The sequence below is a fragment of the Malania oleifera genome, chromosome 10 (assembly GCF_029873635.1).
Source record: "Malania oleifera isolate guangnan ecotype guangnan chromosome 10, ASM2987363v1, whole genome shotgun sequence".
Taxonomy (NCBI): domain Eukaryota; kingdom Viridiplantae; phylum Streptophyta; class Magnoliopsida; order Santalales; family Ximeniaceae; genus Malania; species Malania oleifera.
In genome coordinates this window covers 14,766,706-14,787,626 of record NC_080426.1, presented here as the reverse complement: position 1 = coordinate 14,787,626, position 20,921 = coordinate 14,766,706, and the positions used below count along the sequence as shown (strand labels likewise).

General features: G+C 36.6%; 1 protein-coding gene across 5 annotated transcripts in view; it reads right to left on the bottom strand.

The window, feature by feature from the left end:
- Window positions 1-422: 422 nt before the first annotated feature.
- LOC131165654 (uncharacterized) overlaps window positions 423-20,921 on the bottom strand; it is a 47,358-nt gene continuing 26,859 nt past the window's right edge. For all 5 annotated transcript variants that reach the window (XM_058123622.1, XM_058123619.1, XM_058123621.1 and 2 more), the window contains 4 exons: window positions 20,704-20,813; window positions 18,437-18,549; window positions 6,318-6,675; window positions 423-950 (listed from right to left, as the gene is read on the bottom strand). In XM_058123622.1, coding sequence (XP_057979605.1) covers window positions 628-950; window positions 6,318-6,675; window positions 18,437-18,549; window positions 20,704-20,813 — 904 coding nt within the window. In that variant the 3' untranslated portion in view covers window positions 423-627. The remainder of the gene's footprint in view (window positions 951-6,317; window positions 6,676-18,436; window positions 18,550-20,703; window positions 20,814-20,921) is intronic.

Here is a 20,921-nt window from a genome sequence, read left to right as displayed (position 1 = left end):
AAATCAAGAGTATGATATGAGGCCTATAATTTTTATTTCTGGTAAATTATTGATGGGCTTTGCCACTAAATTTAAGAAGGGTTTCACTTTTGATATTTAGCATTTGGCAGTATAATTAGATTTTCTGAGACAAATTACTCCAATTGTTGCAAGAGGCATTATTAGTCTTTTATTTTGGAAGCCATACCAAAATTCAAGTACCGGACCCTTACCATAAAATGTTCCTCATGTTTGACTCATCTGGGAACATCAAGTTGGGGCATTGTATTTGATATCGTGGCATTTCGGACTTTTGTGGATAGCTCAATACAAATTTATATTTAATTTTATCCAAATTCAAAATCAAAGTCTCAAACCCAAATTCATAAGTATTAAAGATAATATTTTTCAATAACATGAATTCACGACGATTGGGAAAGAAATGTAACTAACACAGTTCTAACTAAGCCATAGGAATAGATGATCAAAAATTGGATCTCTGTTATGTACAACTCATGCAAGCAGGGGTGTTGCACAACTTATTCTGTCAGCATATACATAGAAAAAAATTATTGGTCTCATAGTCTAACTATAAATTAAACGTACACTGTAAAATGATTACATTTCTTCTCATGGAATTTTATGTACCTAAAAAACAATAGGTAGGCCACTCAAGAAAGCCAGGGTGAAGGGAGATGTGGACTTCCCAAACAAGGAACACCAAGAAGGAAGCTTTGTAAGAACTCTTTCAGTTTTTTCTGTCAACCTATCCACATCTGTTCTTAATTTTAAAAGGAGATGCTCGTTGGATTTCCATTCACTGATGTTACCAATCAAGTGAGTATAATTTTTGAACCAGGAAAGAGTCAGATTGAACCTAGTCAGTGCATTCTTCCCTCCAGAAAACTGAATAATGTGCCATCCATCCATGCTGCCCTTGTTGCCAGGTGGGACTAGCTCCCCAGAGTTCCCTGCATCCCGAGAGAGACAGAGAGAGAGAAGAAAAATGATAATCATGAATATACCAGACTTGAAATATTTACAGTCACACTATTTCAGCAACTCAACTACATTATTGTGTCGAACAGAATCATTATAAAAAATGATAATCATGCATATAACAGACCTGAAATATTTACAGTCATGCTATTTCAGCAATCCTACTACATTATTGCATCAAACAGAATCATTATATGATAATTTAACTACCACATAAACACTCTGCCAGATGGCTCACTATCAGTACAGTGTTTAAGATTAAAACTAACAAGATGACAGGTCATAAAAACATGTCACAATTTGAAATATGAATTGTAGTTTCATACATGCAAATTATCCCAACTTCAGAAGTTTTTATATCATTGTAACAACTTAAACAGTGGCTTTTTCTTTTCCAAAGTTTTGACGCCAACTCAATCCATGACATGGATAACTTGGGGACTCATGGTTTTTCCCATTGTATGGGACAATATCTACATGAGACCAGTTTATTTCAGAAAAGCAAGTAAATTAAATGGGGTCGGCTAATTCTTATTTTATTTTCAACTGATTGTGGAACAATATATTTTAACAACAACAACAATAACAATAACAAGTCTTAATTCCCATTAAGTGGGGTCAGCTATATGAATCTCCACCAATCCACTTGATCCAGGGCATTTTCTTCGGCTAACTCAAGTTATTAAATTTTTTCTCACCACATCATTCCAGGTTTATTTTGATAATTAGTCATATAATGTTGTACAATAAAAGAGATTTTATCATGTTTGATCAAACTAAAAAATCTCATATATATAAAAAAACTGCAGTTAAAAAGCATAATGGTGACCTTTTTCCAGGGACCATTTGCAGATTGTTCGTGAGGAGCTTAGTAGTAAAATTCCACATGGACAGGGCCTCTTTAATTACAATTTATACATTTTTGTCAAACATAGAATGAGGCATTATAATATCATATGAAAAATGTACTAGATTAAACTTACATAGAAAGAAAAGTGCTTTAAGTGCCCCAACTGATCAGGATGATGATGAATTGAATTTTATTAGTAGGACAGAGTCCCACAATAATGTAAAATCCTATCAATAGGGCCTACATCAGGTAAGAGTCCACAATAATGTCACAATCCTATGTTTTGTCTCAAATCGTGTATAAGACTTTACAATGGGTGCAGGCGTGCAGGCCCAGGCCACCTAGGCATCAAGGCTCAGATGCACATTTTGGCAGAAGCCTCATGCACTAGGATGCACTTCTATTGTTCATGAGAATATTATGAACTGTACTAATCATTCAAGATATTGCAAGAGTTGTTACCAAAAAGTTTGTGAAAGTATTATAATGCAATCTCAACTTTGTCTTGCTTTTACTAAAAAATGCATCTACTTTTTTTTTCTCATTTTTATATGAGAAGTATGCATTGTTTCTATGGGTATAGTCTGTAAGTCTATAGTTTTGACATGGTTAACTTTGTATTCAATGCTGAAACAAACTAAAATTGAAATGATGTTACCAAAAAGTTTGTGAAAGTATTATAATGCAATCTCAACTTTGTCTTGCTTTTACTTAAAAATGCATCTACGTTTTCTCATTTTTATAAGAGAAGCATGCATTGTTTCTATGGGTATAGTCTGCAAGTCTCTATTGTTTTGACATGGTTAACTTTGTATTCAGTACTGAAACAAACTGAAATTGAAATGACATTAACATGTACATCCAAATGATACAATTTATTTATCATATGGTACAAAAAGTAGAAATATCAAGAATCAGCATATGAATCAAGCCATAACATTCCATGAAAAAGGACATCAGGCACTGCTTGTCTTAGAAATAAAACATATCAATCCGAGATGTATGCAAGTATAACTACTTGTTTTAAAAATTTCCAGTAGCTGAACATAGTTAGAGAGCTACTCCAATAACATGAAAAGGTAAGGCCTTAAAAACAGCATATGAATCATGTGACACCATTCCATCAGCTGAAAAGACTTCAGGTATCACTTTAAATATCAGTGAGAGATTTATGCAAGGACAACTAATCATTTTATAGATCTGCAGTTGGACATAATTCAGAGCCATTCTCATTTGCAGGTATCATATGTGACATTTTAGTTGGTTCCCTACATTTGCATGGTCTACAACTAAGGCAGAGTACAAGGCAGTGAGAAAGGCAGTTAATGAAGCTATTTGGTTGAGAGGTTTAACAATAGAAATTAATACAGATCATGGGATGACATTCTTCTGTTATAATATCTAGAGTGCCATTCATTTGACTAAAGAACAGATGTTTTATAAGAGGACAAAGCATATCTTTGATAGCATTTTGTTCATGATATAGTTGCTTGCTTGTAGAAAGATATTTGTGAGGAAGATTGCACCGAAAATAATGTGGCTGATATTTTGAAGAAGTTTTGCACTCTGATCAAGTCCAAAATTGATCTCCACAGTTTAGTTGATAGTAAGGGCATTGGAGTCAACCAGTTTGGTTAGTTAGGTTGACTGATAATTGAATCTTAATAATTGTTCACTCTCTTTGTTTTGCTTGACTGATGTCTCATCAACCAGCCAACTGATTTATGAAGAATTAATTACCCTCAGTTTGAATCAGTTGAAGAATGGCTCATCAACCATCCTATGGAAAAACTGCTCCAAAATGCCTGTTTCAGTTGTTCAGGGAACTTCTTTTCAGAACTTCTCTCCATAGTTCTCTATATAGTTCCTTCAGTAGAAGAAAGCCTTTTGTGCAAGTTCATTTTGTAAATGATGGGCTTAATTGGGGCTACAAGACATACAACAACAAAAACAAGCCTTAGGTCCCACTAGGTAGGGTTAGTTATATGAATCATTTTCCACCAATTTATGCAATCATGGACCATTCCTTTCGACAAATTTAGGGCTATTAAATCCTTACTCACAATCTCATTCCAAGTTATTTTAGGTCTACCCCTACCTCTTCTGCTGCCCCTCCCCCCCCCCCCCCCCCCCCCCCCCCCCCCCCAAAAAAAAAAAAAAAAAGTAATTAACTCGCTCTTCCTCATTGGTGCACTATGTAGCCTATGTTGCAAGTGCCCAAACCATTGAGTCATCTCTTCCTTATCTTATCTTCTATAAGAGTTACACCTAACTTACTGTGAATATATTCATTCCTTAATTTATCTTTTAATGTTATACCACTCTTCCATTTAAGCATTCTCATCTCAACAACTTTTACATTTTAAATATTCTTTTTTTTTGTCGTCCAACATTCTGATCCATATAAGATAGCTGGTCTTATAACCATCCTATAAAACTTCCTTTTTAATTTTAAGGGTATTCTACGATCACAAAATGCACTTGAAATACTTCTCCATTTTATCCAACCTGCTTTACTCTATGCATCATATCATCTTCAATTTCTCCTTTACCTCGCATAATAGATCCAAGGTATCGAAATCTACAAGTACTATTTATTTCTTCATCTTCAAGTTTAATTTTGTCTCCAATATTCCTCCTACCATTTCTGAAATTACATTTCATATATTCTGTCGTATTTCTACTTATCCTAAAGCCTTTAGATTCCAAAACTTCTCTTCATAATTCTAACTTAGCCTCTACTTCACCCCTAGTTTCATCAATTAATACAATATCATCTACAAACAACATACACCATGGAACCTCATTTTGAATGCTTTTACTTAGTTGGTCTATCACTAAATAAAAAGATAAGGGCTCAAAGAAGATCCTTGATGTACACCTGTGGTGATTGAAAATTCTCTATTTTCTCCATCTATAGTCCTTATACTAGTCATTACTTCATCGTACATATCCTTAATGACATCAGTATACCTACGACATACACTTTTTTTTTTTTTCTAAAACCTACCATAGAACTTCCTTAGGTACCTTATCATATGTTTTCTCTAAGTCAATAAATACCATATGCAAGTCCCTCTTCTTTTTCCTAAACTTTTCCATTAATCTTCTAAAAGATATATAGCTTCTGTGGTAGATCTCCTAGGCATAAAACCAAATTGATTTTCGGAGATCTTCGTTTCTAACCTTAATCTTTGTTCAACTGCCTTTTCCCCACAGTTTCATTGTAAGACTCATAAGTTTAATTCAACAATAGTTATTACAATTTTGAATATCTCCTATATTTTTGTATATAAGTATTAAAGTGTTTTTCCTCCATTCATCTGACATTTTCTTAGTTTTTATAATTGTGTTAAATAAATTAGTTAACCATATAATTCTGTTATCACCTGAGCATTTCCGAACTTCAATTGGGATGTTGTCCAGTCCTATAGCTTTTCCATTTTTTATCTTTTTTAGTGCAACTTAATTTCATTAACTCTAATTTTGCGAATAAATCTCATATTTTTAGTCTTTTCCTCATTTGTCAATTCTAAGAGTAAGCCTTCAGTTTGGTTTTCATTACACAACTTACTCAAGTAACTTCGCCATCTATCTTTTACGTTTTCGTCCTTAACAAGACAAATATCATCCTCACTTTTTAAAAATTTTACATTTCCTAAGTCCTTACCCCTTCTTTAGCTTTAACAAGTTTAAATATATCTCTTTTACCTTCTTTTGTATCTAACCTATCATACAAACTATTAAATGATCTGTGTTTAGCTTCACTAATGGCCTTTTTTGCATCTTTTCTAAATTTGATCACTTTTGTACCCTTCCCGTTTGTAGGGGATTTCTGCCCATCATGCCACTTGTCTATGTAGGCCTTATAAACATGCCACATGAATTTGCAAGTGCATTCTCTTTCTTATTTTCTTTACATAACTACTTTGCTATATCCTTGCACTTTGACACCAATCGTTTTATGTTGATCCTTCTGCATTATTCAACAACACCTGAGTAGCTAAACAATTGCTATTCAATGGTCATTATATTATTTTCTCTAACATCCATAATTTTATGCACTTTAGTGGAACAAAAAGTGTAAAGAAAATGCCTTCTTTCTACCACCTGATCAGCTACAAGAATCCCTTTTCATGAGCTCAGTCTGGGGCTACCTCTTGACAAATAAGATTATTTTTACTCCTTCCCTGTACTGGCAAATGTTTTTCTTGCTCTATCTTTTTTTTAAGTTCAAGCAACCTCTACCCCAACCAAGTCACTTTTTATTTTTACTTCTGCTTAGGAGTGATTCTTCCTTATTGATACAAATAGTAGTCTCCACTTGCACATATCAAAGAAGCATAATGCATGAAAATTGCAACCAAGATCCTTCTCCCACCACCCCCCCCCCCCCCCAAAAAAAAAAAAAAAAACCCAAAAGAAGAATGAGAAATAAAAACAGGTGAAGCAAAATAAAAATATGCATCAACAGTAAATTCATAAATACCTTCCAGTACAAAGTCTTCTATTACTGCAGTATTGATTGCAAGAGACCAGCGTGTGGAAATTTTTGTATCAATTGATACTTGTGTGGTTCTGTCATCCCCTTTTATGTCACTCTCAACATGCAGTGCTGGAGCCTCTGATTTGCTCCACCCACTTCCAGTATCATTGTCAGTCCAACAGCCATAATTGACAGAAAAAGTAACAAAATCAATAACCTTGTCTCTACCACAAACAAATCCTTCATTAATCTCTTCAACCTCCTTTGTCAGCTTCCCAGGGGTTGCAGAAAATAGAGAAATATAAGAGAGAGGGTCTTTTTGTTCACCATAGCTTCCTGTTGTATCCACAATATGCACCACCTGCCAGCCAAAAAATATTTGTAATCCCCAACTCCGATAAGATCTTCCATGGAACACTCAAAACTGTAATTAACAAAGACCAAATAATTGAGGATAAAATTGAAGAACTAGAGACCCAAAAAAAAGAAAAAAAGAAGCAGTACTGTATTTTTCAACTCACAATTTAGTTTTTAACTCTTGTGGCATTTGTGGGAGGGGGGGGGGGGGGGCGGCGCACTACAAAAATGTCAGGGCATTAACTACAGTTAAACTATGTCCATTCTCAACCACATTTTTTGTGCTTAAAAATGTGGAGTCTTACACAGAAACTTACTCAGTTTGTTCATCAGTGCTGGCTCATCTTTACAAATGAAATATCGAAGTACAAAAGATACATGCGGCCAAAAAACTGAAGAATTAGAGTACTAAAAACTGCAATACTGAATTTTTCCAACTTGCAATATGGTTTTTAACTCTTGAAGCATGTTGTGGGGGGAGGAGGGGGACTACAAAAAATGTCAGTGCTTTAACTACAGTTACATTACATCCACTCTCAACCAGATTATTTGTGGTTAAAAAGGTGGAGTCTTGCATAGAAACTTATTCAGTTTGTTAATCAGTGCTGGCTCATCTTTGCATATGAAATGTCGAAGTACAAAAGATACGTGGTGCCAAAGAAGGGTGTATGTATACAAAGCAAATTAGCCAACAGGAGACAATCTCGCGACCCAAAAAAAGAGTGGGGGGGGGGGGGAGGGGAGGAAGAGTAAGTTCTAACAATTTTTTTAGTACAATAAACAGAAAACTTCCATCAAACAAATTACACAACTCTCTCTCTCTCTCTCTCTCTCTCTCTCTCTCTCTCTCTCTCGCAATGTTTGATATAAAGTTGTAAAACTACATCCCCAGCACCTCCCCACCCCCTCCCCCCAAAATATATATATATATATATAAGCTCACAGATGAACCTTTGGTTATTCAATTACATTCATTTTTCGCACATCAATGTCAAGAGTTGTGATTTAATCATGGTGCTTTTTCAACATAGTTGTTGAAATATGTGCAAACATAGCGAATATTATGCTAGCATAGTACTATTGAAACATTTAAATGAGTTATGCACTTTTCACATATCCTGTAGCAAAACTTTTATGCGATGGTTTTTGTGTAGTATCATGAATTACAGTTTGCTGACACTTAAATTGTTCATTTCAATGTTTTAAAAGGCTCAATCGAGGTTTGCCCCAAGACAAGATGCCTAAAATGCCTTGAGGCTCTATCTAAAACACCAAATTACGTGTTGACTTGCATATTTGCACAAAAGGCAAGCGTACTGTACCTTTTTAGTTGAGGCCTACACATTTTGGGCATGTGATTCTCAAGTTAGAATTTGCTAGAAAATTTTAACTACATGTTTATATAAAAGGAATGTCATAATATTAGTTGCTTTCTAAAACTCTTAAATCTCAACCCTTCTAGAATAACTAAGAGTTGTATTGTAATAACCCAAACCCAGAAAATAAAAGAAAGATAAATAAAAGAAAAGGAAAATAAATAAAGGAAAGGAAAAATAAAATAAAATTGGAGAAGGACAGGACAAAACCGTCACTAGTTTGGGGAACCCCATACAAAACCGCTGACAATTTCCTCCAGAAAGGCTCTCGAGATCTCTAAGTTCAGGTTTTCCTTCGACGGTTTCAGGATGACCAGCAAAACCGTCAACGTTTTTCGGCGGGGACAACTCACTTATAAATAGATCTTAGATCATTGTTCTTAGGAAATGGATTTTCTCTCTCTCTGCTCCGAATCTCTCTCATTTCTCTCTCTACTTTAAGCCTCCTAATACACTTCTGGGTGCTCCACGATCCATTCTTCCTTCTCCCGGCACGTAGGTCATCGATCCTCGGCGAATTTGAGCGGTTAGGTTTCGGGATTTTGGAAAGTTGTAGGCAGAACTTTGAGGAACAAGTAAGGGGAGTAAGTTATACCAGTTTTTATTAATTTTGAACCGGTTAGTTTATAGTATAAAAGTCGTATATATATATATATAAGTATGATTTTGAAACGGTTTAGGCATTTGAAAAATGATGGTTTTGAATATAATTAATATTTGGAAAAAACCGAGTGGCATGAGAATAACCTTTATAATTAATTGGTTGTGAATACTATTTGCTTGTGAGTATTGTTCAGTTGGGATTACTGTCTGCTTATGAAAACTGTTTGTTTGTGAATATTGTTTGTTTGTGGATACTACTTGATTGAGAACACTGCCTTGTTGGTTGTGAATACTGTGATGAATGCATTGATGTGTCTGGATGATTGTCATTGATGTGTATTGTGGTTCATGTAAATTGCGATATAGCGTTGGCAACGGTATGAGGAAGTCGTTATATCGTACCTGATATAAATTACCATATAACATTGGCAGTAACATGAGGAGGTCGTTATATGGTCATTTATATAAAGGGGGTAAAACGTTGGTAGTGGAATGAGGAGTTCTTTTTACCGATTTACTATGAACAAGATGGTGTGTGTGGAATGGTAACTTGTGTGGTTGTGAATCCTGTGTGGACAGGACCCTGTGTGGGTGTGAATGAAGTGTGTGGTATCCTGTGTGGATGTGAATGAAATGTACTGAATCTTGTGTGGATGATTGATGTGGAATGTGATGGATATTGGAATGTGTGTAAATACTAGTATGTGAATTTATTTCATGAATATTTATGGCAAAGTAAAACTCTCCGCTCGAGGGCTTATTGAGTAAGGTGAGTGCCTTGATCAGTATCAGTTGCAGCCGTGCCAAAATTAAAGGGTAAGGTTACAAACGGTATCAAAACAGAGGGAAGGTACATGTATGGACGTGTAATCTTCCTTATCCTCGGGAACTTTCGATATAAATATTAATTATGTTTGTATGACTACAGTCTGTATGCGCCTTGCCAGTTGCTGTTGATTAATTAATAAATATATTTTGTATCTACCAAAAACCCTTATGCCACACACTGTTCTTGTTTACTTCTTCCTTACTAAGAGGTGTTTCACCCCGGCATATTATTATCATTTTCAGGTTCTTCAGGAGATCAAGCTTAGAAGGCTCCGGGGCAGGGTTAGTTTTTGGTAATTTTGAGCAGTGGGAAGAATAGTTATATGTACAGTTTATGTTTCTATATTTCTCTGGTGATGTAATATGGAGAATTTATTATACTCCTTTTTGGGTTGTATATAGTACTCTGGTATTTTATTTGAGATTGTTTATTATTTTCTCTGGAGTATGTTTAATTGTTTTTTACTGCGTGAATGGTATCAGAGATGCGTGTGAATTGTCTCATCACACCCCGGACCCCACTTGGTGGGTTCAGGGCGTTACAAAGTGGTATTAGAGCTTTAGGTTATAGGTTCTACAGACTCTAGGACGGATTAATACCAGAGTATAGGTTCGAGTTAGGACAAAGATAGGAACGGGTAGATAGGATATTATTAGGACTTTTGAGTTTTATTTCGTAAGTTTGGGGGCAGAAATTCCTTGATGGTCTTCTGTGTTTTTCTGAAGTAGTAGCTGGCTTCAGAAAATCACGATAAATCCATCGACGATGATGTTTCTGAATTAAGGGACTAGAACTTGAAATTATAACTCGAAGATTAGGATGGTTGATTTATAAGGATAAGCCTCTGAAAGGGAATTCTGATGATTTAAGAATTGTAATTGGATAAATTATGGTTAATTGGGTGTTGGATGTTTAATTGAGGATATGAATATTAATTTGGTTTCTTATTTTATAACTGTGCCAGTTATGTTAAGATGTGGAGATTTTAAACTAGCCTCTATCCTATCTTCAGAATGGATCCCAAAGGTAAAGGCGTGGATGCTGGAGGGGAGAACGAGTTGGGGGCTTCCAGCGGAGATGAGATTGAAACCTCCAGACTGCTGCGAGGTATAGCCCGACAGGTTAGGGCAGAGATGAGACGAGACCCCAAGGGATTGAGCTGTCCACCTGTGAACTAGGGTTGTACGATCGATCAATTCACCCGCTTGAAACCCTCTGCTTTTGCGGGTGGCAATGACCCAATCATGGCCGAGACATGGGTGTAGGAGATGGAGAAAATATTGGTAGTACTGAATTGCCCTGAGGAACAAAAGGTTCTCTTCGCCACCTTCAAGCTGACAGGAGAGGTTGAGCAATGGTGGCAAGCAGTGAAGCTGCTGGAAGAGCAGCGAGCGATACCCATGGTGATGACCTGGGGACATTTTAAGGAAGTCTTCTACAACCGGTATTTCCCCGCCACCACCAGGAATGCGAAGGCGGAGGAATTTTTCAACCTGACTCAGGGGTACCTCACAGTACAATAGTACGCTGCTAGGTTCGTGGAGCTTTCTCGCTTCGCTCCTTTCATGGTCCCGGATGAATATCAAAAGGCGAGAAGATTTAAAAGGGGCCTGAACTAGAGGATCCACGAGCACGTGGCAGTCTTGCAAATACAGGACTTCTTAGAGCTGGTGAACAAAGCCACTGTAGAGGAGTTGAGCCCGCAGAGAGGTGCAGAAACATCAGAGTGGAGGAAGAGACCCCTGCCTCCCGGTTCCTATGCAGATATCAGATAGGGTTCATGGAGGGGAGATAGAGATACTGTGGGTTAGAGGTTAAAAGGGATGATCGAGGACATCATGGCGATTCGTCACGCCCCCACTGTGCTCGATGTAATCAGAGGCATTGGGGTGAATGCCGGGGTAGGGGTGTTGTGTGCTATAGGTGTGATAGATACGGCCATATTGCCCGAGAGTGTTGGGGACCGCCGAACAATGCACCCGCTCCTGATCAGAACCAGAGGAACAATTCGGTGCCTCGTGGTGGCCCGGCGCGTGTCTACATGCTTGCCCCAACTGAGACAGACACTACTAGAGGTGCAAGTAATGAGTTAATGTTTGGGATAAGCAATAATTTCATTTAATTTTAAGAGATGCAAAAGTTCACATGTTGGAGTATATTGAATTGTGTGAATGTGATTAGTTAATAAACTTCTAGGTTGGTGAAAAATAATTGATTAACGAATTTTGAGAACGAAATTTTATAAAGAGGGGAAAATGTAATAACCCGAACCCAGAAAATAAAAGAAAGATAAATAAAAGAAAAGAGAAATAAATAAAGGAAAGGAAAAAAAAAAGAAATTGGAGAAGGACAGGACAAAACCGTCTCCGGTTTGGGGAACCCCAAACAAAACCGTCGATGGTTTCCTCCAGAAAGGCTCTTGGGATCTCTAAGTTTAGTTTTCTGTCGACGGTTTCAACATGGCCAAGGAAACCGTTCACGATTTTCGACAGGGACATCTCACTTATTAATAGATCTTAGGTCATTTTTTTAGGAAATGGATTTTCTCTCTCTCTGCTCCGAATCTCTCTCATCTCTCTCTCTCTCTACTTTAAGCCTCCTGGAACACTTCCGGGTGCTCCATGATCCATTCTTCCTTCTCCCGGATGGTAGGTTGTCAATTCTCGGTGAATTTGAGAGGCTAGGTTTCAGGATTTTGAAAAGTTTTAGGCAGAACTTTGAGGAACAGCTAAGCGGAGTAAGTTATACCAGTTTTTATTAATTTTGAACCGGTTAGTTTCCAATATAAAAGTCGTATATATATAGAAGTATGATTTTGAAACGGTCTAGGCATTTGAAAAATGATGGTTTTGAATATAATTTATATTTGGGAATAACCTTTATAATTAACTGGTTGTAAATACTATTTTCTTGTGAGTATTGTTGAGTTGGGATTACCGTCTGCTTATGAAAACTTGTTTGTGAATATTGTTTATTTGTGGATACTGCTTGATTGAGAACACTGCCTGGTTGGTTTTGAATACTGCGATGAATGCGTTAGTTGATGTGCTTGGATGATTGGTTATGTCAATGATGTGTATTGTGGTTCATATAAATTGCGATATAGCGTTGGCAATGGTATGAGGAGGTCGTTATATCGTACCTTACCATATAACGTTGGCAGTGGCATGAGGAGGTCGTTATATGGTCATTTATATAAAAGGGGTAAAACGTTGGTAGTGGAATGAGTAATTCTTTTTACCGATTTACTATGAACAGGGTGGTGTGTGTGGAATGGTAACTTGTGTGGTTGTGAATCCTGTGTGGACATGGACCCTGTGTGGGTGTGAAAGAAGTGTGTAGTATCTTGTGTGGATGTGAGAATCCTATGTGGATGTGAATGGAATGTACTAAATTCTGTGTGGATGATTGATGTGGAATGTGATGGATATTGGAATGTGTGTAAATATTGGTATGTGAATTTAATTGCATGAATATTTATAGCAAAGTAAAACTCTCCGCTTGAGTGCTTACTGAGTAAGGTGAGTGCCTTGATCAGTATCAGTTGTAGCCGCACCCAAATTAAAGGGTAAGATTACAAATTGTATCAAAACAGAGGGCAGGTACATGTATGAGCGTGTAATCTTCCCTATCCTCAGAAACTTTCGCTATAAATATTAGTTATGTTTGTATGACTACAATCTGTATGCGCCTTGCCAGTTGTTGTTAATTAATTAATGAATATATTTTGTATCTACCAAAAACCCTAATGCCACACACTGTTATAGTTTACTTCCTCCTTACTGAGAGGTGTCTCACCCCGGCATATTATTATCATTTTCAGGTTCTTCAGGTGATCGAGCTTAGAAGGCTCCGAGGGCAGGGTTAGTTTTTGGTAATTTTGAGCAATGAGAAGAATAGTTATATGTACAATTTATGTTTCTATATTTCTCTGGTGATGTAATATGGAGAATTTGTTATACTCCTTTTTGGGTTGTATATAGTACTCTGGTATTTTATTTGAGGTTGTTTATTATTTTTTTTCTGGAGTATGTTTAATTGTTTTCCGTTGCGTGAATGATATCAGAGATGCGTGTGAATTGTCTCATCACACCCCGGGCCCCACTTGGCGGGTTTGGGGCATTACATGTATCTTAGATCATGAAAATAATTTGAACTTTGTAATAGTATAGCTATCTCTTGCCATGATTACCAATTTTTAAATAGCCAACAAGTAGTTTGTATGTATTTTTTTTTTTACATAATATTTGTGATTTTAAAAATTTTTTAATTATTTTAAAAATATATATAATTTAATTAAATATTTTTATCGAAAAATAAATTCTCAAAAAGGCTTACGCATCAATGCCTTGCCTCTTAAGGGTTAAAACACTTTGCCTTACACCTTCGCCTTTTAAAACATTGGTTCATATTATACATGTTATTTTATGTTTTGGATACAATGAGTTGAATCATGCTCTGCATAAGTAGACTCGTGATAGCGTACATGAGTAGACCAATGAATCGATTCATATGCATTTCAAATATTTACTACTTGTGCATTTCATCACAACAACCTTTTTAACATTATTATTTTTAAATTTAAATTACACATTATCAGCTCGAATTCTTATTTCTTTTTTGAATCAAGTATTGCAATTGTATTTCTTCAAAGCTAAGTCTTGTTTTGTTAAGAGATAATATATTGAAGATTTTGGAAACAAGGATCTGTTTGAAAGCAATGAAACTCAGTCGACCTTGGCCAAACCGTAGCTTGTGTTCACTCTTCAAAACCCTAAGCTTGTGTCTTTTCAACGCAGCAAGAAAGCAAGAAAGACAAGAGAGACTGTCATATACATCCAAGGAAATGAAAAGCATGGTAGCTTGTGATAAACATGAGAAGGAAAAGAGAGTGCCCAACCCATTGAGAGAAAAATCATTGTTTGCCTCTTAATCTAGAAAGTTTTTTATTTTATGGTGTTCATCTGTCAAAGCCCCATTCTTGCAGCTGAATCCTTATTCAAAACAATGTGATGTATTGTAAATACTTGAGTGTTAATACACTGACTTGTAGAGTTATTACATGAGTCAACTCACAATCAATCCATAAGTTGACTCACTGCTGCTCATAATATTATGCATTACCTGATAAAAAAGAATAATGTTGCGCATTACTTCTATTCCAGAGCTTTCAGCTACACACACACACACGGAGAGCAGGTATCATGAGTACACAGCATGAATTCCCTTTTCTGCACACTCCAATTTCAACCGTACACTTCAGCATCTCAAGCATTAAAATCTTACTGTCCACCTGGCATTTGCAATACGCAACTCAGAAGTTCCTGCACCATCCATCACCAGAAAGACCCGATCCTCCAATCTGCAGTTTCCACATGCAACTTGTTGGAATGCTGATTTGAATCAACAAGGTACTTGGGTTCAGCTTTGCTGCAACATGCAACCCATCGAACTGCAGATCTGTCTTAATTTTGGGCCTTCATGGTGCCAATGAACTGCCCATTTGTGTTAATCTTGGCCTTCGATGGTGTCAATTTTAGTTGGCAATGCTGGTGTTGCATCCAGGAAACAATGATGACATTGCCATTGTCGAATAAGTGAGAACAATTGATTTTTCCAAAGCTGAAGGAACTTGAAGATGCCATTGAAGATGACATAGTTGCAGGTGATGCCGTCGCAGCCGCACAGTTTGAAGAAGCCAGAGAAAGAAGGGCCCAACGGAGGAGGACGATCCACTGCAGGTGTACGATCTGTTGCTGTTGCAGGTGATGCCATTGCATGCACCCAACCAGAAGTGTGCTTGTTGAGGAGTGGGTGAAAAGTGGACAGTTGAATTTTAATGCTTGAGAAGCAGAAGTATATGGTTGAAATTGGAGCACTCTAGAAGGGGATGCGAGCTGCACAAACCTGATACCTGTTGTGTGTGTGTGTGTGTGTGTGTGTATAATACATATAAATATACATGTGCTTAATACTTGTGCGATTTAGATTAGTTATTAGTTTTGTTAACTTACCTGAACTTGGATCTCATATCTGTTGGAATGTGTTGTTTGTTGGCTTTGATAACTGGATTATTGCAGACTGGAGTGACCGTGTGCCGAGAGCACGAGTTGTAAGTGTGATTGGTATAGAGAACAACAAAGTAATGTTCTTGGTGAGTGAATGTAGGTGATGTAAGACCAAACCGCTATAAATTTTGGTGTCTTGCTTGCATGTACCTGGTTGTTTGTGTTTGGTTTGTGTAGTTTTCTTGCTTGTGCACTTTGTTTCAAAAATTGTTCTGAACACATTTTTAAAAACACACCCAATTCATCCCCCCTCTATCCCGAGTGCCATATTTGGGCCAACACTAGTTTCAATGATAACAAAGTGTTGATCACAATAAATGAACTATATTTGTTAGTGTTGATCCTCTTGAAAGAAAAAATCAAGCTCGAGATCAATTTTATAGGTTAACCACATTGAAGCTCAATCATGCCTATATTGGGTTGTTATAATCTTTTGAATTTATTTGAAGGCCAATAATTGGGTAAATTAGCTGTAGAAAGTTAGTTGGAATTCTTTGGCGCTTTATTTTTAAATTTGAACAATGCCCAGACGACCTTAGTTTTAGATGGGTTGACCAAAGCTGCCACTAAACCTTCTGAGAAATACAAGTCAACCAACCCTTAAGAGACTGGATGTTCAATTTCGATGGCGAGCATAGGGTTATGCAGAGCCAAGACTGATCAGTTTCTAACCAGTCAACCAATGCTTGTTGGCTGCTGGTGTAGCGAATAGTTATATGTGAATTAACGGCCACTGAATTCATTAATTGTTGCTCAGAAGATTCTATCATAACAGACATTTTCAAATTCCAACCATAAATATTACTCTGTAGACTCAATTTTACACAACTTGCAGATTCTATCATAATGGACATTTCAAATTCTGATTTCTGACTATAAATATACCTCTGTAGACTCAATTCTACACGACAATTTTTTTTTTTTTAATGATTTGAGCCTTGAGAGGTTTTATCTTCCTCTCATAAGACGGGGAGTGGACAACACTCTTAATTTTTAGCCCAAAAAAACACCCAGAAATTTTTTGTGAACATTTCCATTCACACATTTAAAAATCACATCTATTACCAAAGGGGAATGTTAACAACTGCCTGAGGCAATTGCTATTGTCGCTTGCTACCATAACATGTCACATCACACCTTTTTTGTAATGTTAACAACCAAAACGGAAATTGCCCTTTGTTGCTTCTGTTTCCCCTCTAACCTCGTTTCAATCAACATCCAACCCATCCCATTACACCTCTCCCTTCCTCCTTCCCTCTTCTACCAATCTTTACAAGATTGAAGCTCATTTTTCCTTGATCCCTTCCCTCTCCAGCTCTTCTACCCATGAACAGAAGCCAACCAATTTCAGGCCGACTCAATAACATCAGCTTCCTTCTTGGTTTCATTGAGCACCATGCCACCCGGTATTTTGGTAGCTTTCTGCTTTCCCTCAGAATCTTACTGGGGATCAGTGGAGGTCTCGAAAGCTGACTAATGTTTCGTTTTTAAATTTCTTCTTCAGCTCTTTCTGGTGCCTCAAAATAGAGGTTGCATATCATGCTGGTAGGGGATTCTTGACGAGTAAAATCACGTGTGGAGAGAAAAGAGGGTTTTGGCATGATGACTAGGGGCTTAGAGACCTAGTGCAGAACATTGGAGACAACCTAGCATAGAAAGTGGCTTGCAAAATAACTGAAATTTGAGTTCACTATGGTCCAGAATTTTTTTTTCAATTCCCTCTTCAAATGTTCCTGATGGCTCTTTCAGTTTACTGCCAAAAAAGAAGAAGAAGAAGAAGAAGAAGAAGAAGAAGAAGAGAGAGAGTAGATGAATAATCAAAAAATTATGAAATAAAAAGAGGAGAAGAGAAGAAATAAGATACAGGTGAGGGTGTCGGACTTGGCTGTTCAAGGTGTTTTGAGTAGGAAATGGGATAAGATTCTACGCCCTCTCTGCTTATGAAAGCTGGGAAGGGTGTTCTGTGTCTTGTGCAGCATAAGTTTCTGTACTAACGTGGCCACTCTCGTTGAGCAAGTGATCGAAGGTGATTGAAGACAGAAATCAACCCTAGCATTCCTCTTTACCAAAAATTTTATTTTTTTTTAAAAATATTTTTAGTTCTGTCCACAAACATGAAACAATACTATCAGGCATAGATTGACTTAGTTTTGGAAGCTTCCCCAACCCCACAAGGGGAAAAAAGCCTCCACTCCCTGCCTCATCCCCGCAACCCACACCCCTGTGCACCCCCCTCTCCCTCCCCCCACAAAAGAGATATATGTCTGTGTGTTTATTGCATATATCCCTGCTATTAATTATGAGAAGAGGAGGTAGTTTCAATCAAATATTTTTCCTCATTATTCCTAAAATGTGCTCGGCCTTACAAGCTATCATTTAATTCTAACATGTACAAACCATGGATATAAAAGCAATTTAATAAAATAATTTTATTTTCAAATTTCCAAATTATTTCTATAACTAGTCATTATCTCCATAACTTCCATTCTTCCCTAACAAACAATAAGCTTGGCATTGTGGAGCACACACATACTTTGTGCCACAAATAGTGTGTATGCACGCACAAGTATGTGTATATATATATATATATACATGTGTGTGTGTGTGTGTGCGTGTGCGCGTTGTATTGTGCACACACACTCACTCAAGTAAGATAGCCACACCAAAACACAAACTAGCTTGAATGTGTCAAATAGCTCAGTTGATTGAAAATCTCCAATGTGAAACAGCTTCTCAGCTGTTAAACAAGATGCACAGAAAAGATTCCCAACGAGTGTTTTGATTGATGAAGAATTAAAATATTAGGGATAAGTACTGCTCAAGGTGAAGATATTTTGAATGGCTGAGAGGTGACAGCATAAGAGATATCAAGAGGTAATCATGACTTACATTAACAGCTCTAGCCGTGTCTTCTGTAAATGGTGGAATAATACCAGATTTTATTGCAGCAACCGAAAGGCCAAAGAGGATACAGGCTGCAAGAATTGTTGATCTTTTGGCACCTACTCATCAATTGATATCATATATGAGTTAACAAGCAGCATAGCACTTTATCTGTAGAAAAATCCTATTTAATGTTATGGTGCACATAAAATAAACTAGACATGAACAAGCACTTTGCTCCTGCTCCAGGACTATAATGGTTTCAAGGACTAAATAACTGTTTTTCAGCATGGAATTGAACCTTTTTTAGCATGGAATTAACAGTTTATAGAGTAAAATTTTGAAAACTCAAAAACCAGATCAAGCAAATTATGTCAGGGAATCACTGTTCTAGTAGTATAGATAAGGTGGAAACATAATTAGGGACTGAAACATACGTAAAGTGAAAAGAAAAGTAAATCAGATATGGACCAGATTATGCTGCTTGGACTTCATGCAGATTTGAGTCTATGGATATTTACATGGGTACTCCAGCACAAAGTGTGAAGGGTATAAGAGGTCCTGGATCCAAATTGTGGCAATGAATCTGAACAGACTCCTGCCATGTTGGTTCTATAGTCAAAGAATATTGATATCCTATTTCTAGCATAGATTGGAACCAGTTATGCTTTGCAACCCCATATAAAACCTGATCAAATCTACATATAAGGATGTAAATATGAACAAAGAATAATTTGATCATTCTGACACACCCCATTTTATATCCTATTAAGTATTAACAAATGATTCCATCTTCAACTTGAACTTGATGTGACTAGGGTTCTAGGTCTCTATACATGGTAAAACTCTTTAACAAGTATTAAATTAGTAGTAGCAATCATTTGAGATGATTTGATCCGATTACTAAAGATATTCTGTCTATTTTAAGGCCTTAAAAATCCCCATGTCCATTTTAACTTGAGAATATTGAGCTTATTGAGATTGTTCATGCCTTAATTGTCATAGTGTTAGAACAAAAAAATACAAGTTGCAGATCTGAATAAGCTCAAATATAGATGTTAAAGATAAAGGAGGTGACAAATTGCATGGAGCCAGCTCACTCTTGTTAATCAACTAAAAATTGCCCTGTATAAATAGCTACTTCACCCCCATGGGGTTAACCAATTCTTAATGAATCAAATTTCTCAGAGTTCAGTGGCAGCTTAACACCACTTTCATGCTCCACATTCCAATGTCAACTGGTGTGGAATACATAAGCTGGGGTTTTTTGTGGGTGAACAGAAGTGTTGTGGGGAAGTTAGCTTGGGGCTCAGCTTCGGCTTGGGCTTCTGCTTTGATTAGGTAGGGTAAGATTACCAAAGAAAAATTTACAGATCTGTTGACAATGTCAAACAACAAATGAATCCTCAGTTCATAATGCAGTTTGTAAATCCAGATTGTTAGGAAAGGCTGGCCCAGCTCAGAACCCATATATCTTCTAAAAGTTTAGGAAATCTTAATTATTTCTATTTTTAGTCTAAATCGGGAAAGTGTCTTTTCCTCGAGCATTAATTACTAAATTCCAAAATTCTCATTGTTTTGGGCACAGTTAAATGGAAAAGAAAATTGAGTCTAAGCCACTTAGGGTTTATCCTTGTAAGTAGACAAGCACTGCAAACATTACTTTCACTGGTCTTGTTTAAAAGTATGAAAAATTTGGCAGGGTGAAGAAGAAGGAAATATGACAGCAGGGGCTTCCATTTTGAGTTATTAATGACTGGTACCTTGACCTTGGTAAGATGGGCATTTTTCCAAATCTCATCTATCTGTCAATAATAGATTGGTACTTTAGATTAAGGAATGATTACCACATACTGGGGTGAGATACCCATCTTATTCAGCCAGCCTTATATTTTGTTGTCAGAGGTTCAAATGCAAGAATCCTAATTTTGGATGTATTGTTTTAAATGAAAATTAATGCACTTTGTAGGCAAATTTCATAGCACAAGCATGATTATGATATATATGCATACAAATGCATACACTATCTTACACTATAATAAAAAAGGCTACAAGGTATGGTTATTAGTCATCTACCATGGGATCAAATCTGTTTTTAAAGACAGTTATTATTAGAGACTATTCGCCTAAAAAATATTCATTTTATAGGGTCGGCTGTAGAAAAGTTTAACCCAAAATTAGCAATCATCATTAATAGAAGAAGTCTCACTCTGCATGCAACTAAAAATACATTTCCAAAATAGATAATAAATAAATAGACAAATAAATAAAACCTGAAAGATGAAGGTACGACAGTAGAAACACTATTGTCAGGCAAACAATAACAGCAATAATAATAGCCATTATTACATTTCCCAGCCACTCAGGAAAGCTACCAGGATTCCTGCAAACAAAGGCAATGTTAGTAGTCTCTTTAAAAAGTTTCATTGATAAAGGTAAAAAAAATAAAAATCAACTTACAACATTAAGAGACTGAAGTAATTGACAACAA